Genomic DNA, 8917 nt, shown 5'->3' with positions numbered 1-8917 from the left:
TTTGTCTCAGCATTGGCTCCATGGTCTCTCATCCTCCCTCCCTCTCCTTCCTCCTCTCCATTCCCACACAAAGCATCACACTCGGTGTTCCTATCGACTGGCTTACATGCTGTAAAATACATTTTCCAGATTGATCACGCATATCACAGCAGCTTTGCAGCGGGGCCTAACCCTTTGCCAAATGACGCCCACATCAATACTGAAGCATGCAATGCACTATCAAGGCAGAGTTTTTAAGAACCGGGTTTGGGAGGGGGGTTATTGTTTGGTTTGTTGAGAATCACCTTGATTAAGCCAAGGGAGGAAGGATTGAGGTGGCTCTGTGTGGTGCGCAGGCTTCCCTTGCTGTCTGGGAAAAATATTAAACATTAATGCGCTCGCTGGCTGTTACAGAACTCACTGCGGTCGTTCCTCACGTATTGTCTCTCTTTCTTTGCATCCGCAATGCCAGTTATGTCAGCGGCTCTTTTAAAAATGGAAGATGTGCGACTGTTGTGTAATTACCATACTTAATCCAGTGCATCACATCGTTTTCTCAGGTAGGTGTAGAAAAAAGGCAACCGCTATTCGGAATTATATGTTTCCAACCCAGGCTTCACTTGCGTTTATTTTATTTTTTCTTTTAAAAGCCAAGAGAGCTCATAGCAAATAGATCCCCTCTGTTGGTGTAAAATAACTACGCACATTAATGTTTGCTCCCATGAAAATGCTTGAGAATGACACATCATTGCCTATTTCTTTTTTTTTTTAATAGTACAGTCACCATCACACAACTTCATCAACCGACCCTTCTGCAAAAAGCTGCATCATGGAGCTGAAGTGAAGGAGAATTGAAGGCAACAACCAATAAAATTCAAGAAACAATGAAAATTTTCAAGACGAAACAAACAAAATGTATTTGAAATGATATATTAAAAGTGCTTTTGATTTTCATGTCTCTCCTCTTTGATGATCGACTCCACACGCACTCATGGCCCGGGGAAAAGGCGACCCAGACGTCCTGGAGTAAAAATGTCAGTAAAAATGTCCTGGAGGTCAGTTTGCTGCTGTTGCAGGTCCATCGTATCAATTGGGAAAAAGTTCAACCATCAGTGGTGATACTGTCACAGCGATTAGACTGTTTCTTATTTGTCTAAATTTCTTTATTTTTCTGTTTTTAAATTCTCACTTCAATTTTAATTCTTGGAGAACATAGCTTCGACAACATATATCGCACTCATTATAAGAAGCAAAAGGTTATATCAAAAAATTATTAGTATAGAATCACAGAAACCCTGGTTTAGAACCAGAAAAAATACAAAACAGAGAGGTACATAGACACAGGACAATTCTTATAATTGCTTGGAAACATTATTTTCCCGCTAAGTCTTGATTCTTTTTTCTTACTGCGCATATGCTGTTTTTCATTTTATTTGTATTTTTTTTTTTTTTTTTTTTACAAAAAAGGAAAATAAAGACTAGCATTTTACAAAATGAAGAGTATTGTTCTTGAAGATGAGGGTGGATTTACACAGGTGTCAAGTCCAGTTCCAATATTTTTCTGTACATAATGTATTCCATCACAGTCCCAGAAGACAGAAAAAAAGTAATGTCTTCCAAGTTTCTCAGAAAAGGTCCTATATATAGTCTTCTTGATGGTAGATGGGGTGAGGGGTGCTGAATTTTGGTCCATTTTTCCTCTCTTTTTCCTCTTTCATATAAGGATCATTGGATGGACATGTAAGGCCAGTTGAAGCTGCTCCCGGATAATAGCATATCCCTGATGAGGGTTTCAATAGGAGTTTTACCTACCAAGCGGACGAAGAACAGCTGCTCGATTACCGAGGAGGAGACGGTGCGCAGAGAGGGGAGCCTCAGCAGGAGCTTGCCAAAGCGACTGGGTTGGTTCGGGTACTGGCTCCTCACATATTCCTCCAGTGCGCACTGGGATTTCTCCTGTAGGCTCTCGATGTGAGCAGCATCCGACAGGCCGCACGCGTCTGAGAAACACACCAAAAAACTGTGGTTAATATTCCCTGCTGTCTAGTTTTTCCAATGTAGTTTTTCGAAGAACAGTATTTTAATCTGATTCTAACATGTTTAATTTCATAAAACAAGTACATTATTTTAAAAAAGGTTCATATACATACATACATACATACACACACACACACACACACACACACACACACATATATATATATATATATATATATATATATATATATATATATATATATATATATATATATATATATATATATATATATATATATATATGTGTGTGTGTGTGTGTGTGTGTGTGTGTGTGTGTGTGTGTGTGTGTGTGAGTGTATACATGTCAGGCCAACTGAATTTCAGATGGGTGAATCTGAGGAGTACCAAACATGCACATGCTGCTTTCCCCCTGCAAATATTCATAAAGCCATAAAACTCCAATTACAGGGAATTCCTGGATATTTCCTTGACACTTTTTGAATACAAAGCCACATGGTCAATTTCTGTGTCAAGTCAGCTCTGTCAAGCAAACACCTTGCCATACCCAATTTACGTCCTGTAAAATCGCTTTTGTTATCATTCAGCACCGGCCATTACGCGTTATTGACAATGTGGAATGAACAAACAAGCTGCCCAAACATGCTACATCACACTGAGCGAGAGGGACTGTCATACAGAGTAAACAGGGGACTTGCTGCTGGAGTAGGGGATGCACAACTCAGTGGAGGGTATCGCTGCCTGTCCTGACAACAATCAACAAGAATATAGAGCTAAATGTCAGAGTTGCACGCCGTGAAAAGTGAGAAGTGAAAAGGTAGCAAAGCAGAGGAGAACGGTAGACTACAGACCCAAAGGCCGCTGCTCTTTATGTCTGGACTCTGGGGATTCAAGTATAAGACAACGTAAACGGCACAGATGAATCTGAAATTACACTGGATGTAATGTGACCTAATTACTCTGCAGTAAGCTGTTAAGTGATTTCGCTGCTCTTCCCTCCATAGACCACTCTTGCCCTGTTTTTCCATTCAGCCTATAGGACAGGTCGCTGAAAGCAATCAAAAGTATTAGAAGAGGTGAAGTCAATAGTCAGAGAGAAGCGACGTAAAATGTCAGAAAATGAGCTGGCGAGACGCGTGGAGCGTTCACTGCTGAGTTCTGAAGCCACTCTTCGGTATAAACAAAAGCATACGAGGCTTGTTAGAGCCTTACATGTTTTTTTTTTGTCTGTTGTAAAAGGATCTTTTTTATTCCACCCAAGATAAGCATACGTCTTAAAGTACTGTAAACGCAGGCAGCGTAACCGCTGGCATATATGGTCCCACAAGAAGACTGAGCAGTCCTCAGAAGATTCTGTTTTGAGCTGTGTTTTCTTTAGAAACTACACATAAAAGAGAGCTGTAGTTTTCAAACGCTAGAGGACAGAGCCTTTTAAGCCCATTCTTAATTTCTCAGCGCTATAACTCAACATGGCTAGATACAATAACCTTATGAACCCAGGGTCAACGCTGAGATCTCGGGGTGATTTACTGTGACCTTAGTCCAGCCGGTCAGAGCCCCATATATGCAAATCCCTTTGGATTAACGCTGAGTGTCTCTTTTAAATATCCAGCAATCCATACGGTTTAAATTAATTACAATTAGAAAAAAAAAAAATTCAAAACAAAGATACAAAAAAAGAAAAAGAAAAAACAAACTAACAAAATATAAACAAGCAAACAAAACGTAGCAGGTAGTCGAGATACATTTTTGTAACACTTTTGGAATAATGCAGGGAATCAACGCTCTGCAGAAATTATGCAGCAACTGAATGTATTCATCAAGAAAAAGCTGGTCAAAGACACCCCACAGCTCTCATAAGGCCTCTCTGCAACCAGTACACCCCACAACCTCAATGGGCAAGGACGTGGGAGCAGATAGAGCTTCAAGATTCAAACAACTTTTAATGTAAGTTAACAAAAAGCACATGGCACTTTACACACACACACACACACACACACACACACGTGGATAAGGAGCTAATGTAAGACGATGATCTAGATCTATGGTACCGTTATTTATACATCAAATAGCCTTCTGACAAGGCTAGTGTTATTAAAGGCAAACAATCCGCGTTTATCTTGGCAAAATGCCACGTGACTTTCTATACATCAGTTGTAGCCAATCACACTAACTATATGATCTGCTAGAAAATATGGGGATGTTATTGTGTTTATGGGGTTACTCTGGGTAATCTGGGGTGAACTATTGAATAGAAGGATACGTCATATATGCCAGATAATGGCACAGCATACAGCAGTTTCAGGATGAGCAGGCTAATTAAATAAAATAAGATTATAAAAAAAGAAAAAAAAAACTTGCTGCATTAGACAAGAATAGTAACTATGTGTTGTAAAAGATGTGTTAAATTATATGTGACGAAATAAAGATGTTAAATATTTACTCCAAACGCTGGCAAACTTTCCCTTGTCAACTTTTAAAACACCCAAACTAAGCAGTAATTACTATGCTTTCTTAAAATAAAGATGTTAATCTTTATGAAGTCACCTAAAACATGTAAGGTGAAAAAAAATATAAATAAGAATGTGGAAATTTGTTTAGACTCAAATACAATTCAAATTGTAAATTCTTATTCACAAATGTTGAAAATACTAATTTTGGATAATTTAGCTCAATTTATGTAAATTAAGACGGTTTACAAACAATTCGTCAAGTTTTGAAATTATATAGGCAATTATAATATAATATAATATAATATAATATAATATAATATAATATAATATAATTGTGTCATTTTATTTCATTTTAACAAATGTTTAGTTAAATAAGAACAATTTATGAAATATGCTAAAGCACAAGTGTAACCTCTCTCTACATTATAGTTACTCCGCTTTCTAGGGATATTGAAAATACCAATGATCTCAATATAAAATCAAATCTGAGAATCCCAAGTAAAACTGATTGTTCTGTGTTTTGTGTGTACTATTATAGGAAGTGTTAGTTTTTTTTTCCCCCAGAATTTTATTATGGGCCGAATATGAGAACATTAAGTTCAAAACTTTGAGGAAAGTTCATAAATAGTTTTGGGGCCTGTGCGTAAGTTTAGACTTTCCCTTTCCTCCCCATAATCACCTGACTCCCATGACATAACCAGCCTAATGAAACCAAGCGTACACTGCTGACTTCAAAATAGCATCTAAATTATGCGCCGAGAGTAAATAAGCACATTTAGGACTTTGCCCTAGTCAGCCATCAATTAAGCTATCAACAATGTAGGTTACTTTTAAAAACTGCTCTGATTACTTTTCAACGCCAGGCGACAGGAGAAACTATCCCCAGTAACTAAGAAAATTAATAGGTCAGCTAAGATTAATCTACTAATAACTTGCGTTATTAAGTGCTGCTCTGCGTCCTACAGAGGCGATGCACATTCGAGTCAACTTCCATCAGCTTTTTTTGATCTCAGTCTGTTAAGGATTATTTCCTGCCCCCGAAGACATGTGTTTGTGCACGAAAAACAAGGATAAAAGCATGCAGCGACGCTCATAAATGCATCAGCTGTCATACATCACCCACTGACAGACTATTTCATCTTTACGCTCAATTATTTGACACCTGTTCCTAAATTTATGGGGGCGAACAATCTCAGTTTCGGTTAAGTCCTTCAACAACAACAACAACAAAAAAGGTTTAGATTGAAAGATTATTGAATATTTACCATGAGATTGTAAATGATCTCAGATTTAAAAAGCTTTGAACGGAGGGACACTCTTAAAAACCTGATGCACTCGCTCAATCTGGATTTGTTTACAAGTCTTATGCTGCGGCCACAATTGACATGGGAACGCATGTAAGTGGATATGAAGCAAGCTGCTGACAAAATAGCTTTTTTTTTCTTCCACAGAAACACAAACATCTCCAACCCTCAGATCTGTAACTAGCCGATCCCTGACAGCCATATTATTTATGCCACAGTGCCTTGCCCTCTGAGCCTGGCTTTCCACTAACACAGGCCTCGTAAGATTATGGACATGTTTCTGTGTGACATGTTGGACACCTACCTGATGTAAAAAGCACGATGGCCTTGAGGCAGCTGTACTCTGCCGAGTCTACGTGCAGGGTTTTAAGCTTCTCCACTTGTTCCTGGAAGATCCGGATGTGATCCATGAAAGCCACGACGCGGTCCGCGGACATCGGGGAAGCGTGGAGGCCCGCCGCGGCGAGCAGAGGGGCCACATGCAGAGGCATGGAGCACTGGGCCGCGTTAAGCACAAACAACTCGCTCCAAGTCAGCCTGAGAAGGGACACCTGGTCGGTGATCTGCAGGTCGGGAAAGAAAGGGATGTTTCTCGCCCACTCCACGGCGCTGAAGAGCAAGCGAGCCGCCAGCTCGCAGATGTTCTCGATGCCCATGATATTGTTGGGCTGCATGCACTGGCTCCCGTACCGGGACGTCGGGTAAGGTTCTGCCCGCAGCAATAACGAGATGTATCCGGACAGATAGCAGTGGCCATTCAGAGGGTCCCCGTTCGTCAGCGCGTACTGGCCTGGGTTCGGCTGGGTTGGAGGCATTCGTCCTCGCTGAACCGCTAACAAAAAGAAAGAGAAAAAGAGGAAATGTGCATCCAGGACTCATACACATTGTCCACGAGTACTGAAGCCGCCACGAAAGCTACAACTAGCGTCGTTCTTCTCAATAAAACGGCATGCACTTAAAAAACAGCTCAGCAAGATTTTCTAAAGATACTGGCTGTCATGTAGAGATCCTAACCCTGTTATTATACAGCTAAACATTCTCTGGACAATATAAAGATCTGGTTTGAACAGGTTTGCTGTCCCTCAATCTCCCCTCTTTCACTATTTAGCAGAATTACAATTAGATCAAAATATATTAACTTAGGCACACAAAACGTTCATATTATCACCTATCTAAGATCTAATATGACCAAAAATAGTATTTGATTTTTCACATGTGTCGTTACAGATTAACTTCTCCTCAATATTTTTGTGGGGTTTTAGTTATTTAAAGAATTCCCAGTTATGGCCAAAACGTACTATAAATATGACTGATAATTACCATTAAATCAAATCTTATTTATAGATTTAGCCTAAATCAAAAAGCCATCTGGGAATAACAGGAATTCAAGACGTGTTTAATACTGAAAATAAAATATCAATACAAGTCGATGCATTTTGTATAGGACTGTGTACACTGCAAATATACTAGTATTGAGGGATGTTTGCATAAATTGGAATCAAACAGTTGACAGAGAGAGGAAAGTTACGGCCTGTAATGCAGCAAGCAAAACAATGAACGCTGAACAACTTCAGCGACATTATTTAGTGTCTGAGCTGTCTAGTCAGCATCAGGAGTCAGAAAGAGACGTGGTTTTGTAGTGTGTTCATTTTACATTTTACACACACATGGGTCACAGATCCTTCTGTGAAATGATGAATTAAAAAGCTTGCTTATAGGACTGTTAGGGATGGGACCATTAGCCTTGCACTGTACACACACACACACACACACTCACACACGCACACACACACATACACACACACACACACACACACACACACACACACACACTCACACACACATCCGAAACACACACACACACACACACACACTCACAGAGACATACATGCTCACACATCTGCTACTGCGCTAACTCTGTGAAATAGAACTGTTTGACCCAACGCCTCTTGCTTAAAAAATAGTGGAGTTCAGATTAAAAGAAAAAAAAAATTAAAAAGGGTCAACTAGTCGAGCCGCTTTGTTCAGGCGACGTGCATTCACAATCAGAGCTGCTGTGGCTCTACTGGCTTTTTAGCCCCTCTCACAGAGACAGAAAGACGAACCATTCATGCAAACATCCCTCAAAAACATGGATGGAGTCTGCAGTATGCCCAGCCATAAAGCCTGTGACCTTAATGCAACATGGCAGACATGTATACGTTTTGCTACGAGGATGTATGATCATGAGTGGGCTTTAAAAATATATTCACCTTCCCGCCGCATTCCCACTTTTAAACACTTCTTCAGTCGGCAGTATTGGCACTGGTTTCGGTGGTGCTGGTCAATGGGACAGTTCCTATTAGCACGACATGAGTATGTTAAGTTCCTCCGTACACTCCTCTTGAAGAAACTTTTGCATCCCTCGCAGGTGAACTGGCCATAGTGTTTACCGCTCGATTTGTCTCCGCAAACCACACATTCAATATGCTGTTGACTCTGTCCAGAATTTTGACTCCCCTTGTCCCCAGCAGTCCCCGGCGTGGACGGGGGTCCCGGCTGGCTGGGGGTCTGCGGAGTGTGCGGCGCCGCTGATGCCGCTTGCTGTTGCTCCCTCGCCGGCTGAGCTGCTGGGTTGGGGCCGCTCGGAGGTCCTCCGGCCACGTCTTCCTGCGGATCTCGCCAGACGCTAACTACCATTGCCATATCTCGGCCCCGGAAAGTGCTATAAAGCGAAATGATCGCCGATGTTTATGAAGCGTAGAGGAGAGAGGGGAAAAAAATGAGATCTCAAAAGACGGGGCAGTGCAAAGTCAAATCGGAGCACGCAATATCATGTGGGGTAAGAAGGGGAGTAAACGCGATCAATACATTCAAAAATACAGAAGGGCGACTGAATAGGCACCCGATCAAGATATGCAAGTATCGGGAGGCCAGTTCCAAGGTAAATTGCAGTCAGCCATTCAGGAACCCCTAATCTTGGAGGAAAACCAGTCCAGACGTAATTGCAGTTAGATATAAAATAGCCACAAAGGAAAAGGTAGGAGCGATTCACATGGACGCAGGAACGAGTGAAAAAAAAAAGAAAAAAAAAAGAAAAAACCTTTTTGCTGGAAAGACACGCGATCCAAAGTGCTGCGGAGATAAATTCCTTTCTCCTTTCTTCCCCCTTGGTCCTTTACGCTCCTGTCTTCGTCGTATTGAAGG

At 40.9% G+C, this 8917-nt stretch overlaps 1 protein-coding gene across 1 annotated transcript; it reads right to left on the bottom strand.

The window, feature by feature from the left end:
• Window positions 1-1390: 1390 nt before the first annotated feature.
• Window positions 1391-8686, bottom strand: nr2f1a (nuclear receptor subfamily 2, group F, member 1a). Its single transcript, XM_079250697.1, has 3 exons — window positions 7984-8686; window positions 6036-6563; window positions 1391-1979 (listed from the first exon to the last, which is right to left on the bottom strand). The coding sequence occupies exons 1-3, from the start codon at window positions 8414-8416 to the stop codon at window positions 1705-1707; spliced, it is 1236 nt and encodes a 411-aa protein (XP_079106823.1). The 5' UTR covers window positions 8417-8686; the 3' UTR covers window positions 1391-1704.
• Window positions 8687-8917: the final 231 nt, after the last annotated feature.

This window comes from Telmatherina bonti (assembly GCF_933228915.1).
Source record: "Telmatherina bonti genome assembly, chromosome: 13".
NCBI classification, from domain to species: Eukaryota; Metazoa; Chordata; class Actinopteri; order Atheriniformes; family Telmatherinidae; genus Telmatherina; species Telmatherina bonti.
Note: the sequence above shows the minus strand (reverse complement) of the source record. Positions and strands in the feature narration are given on the sequence as shown.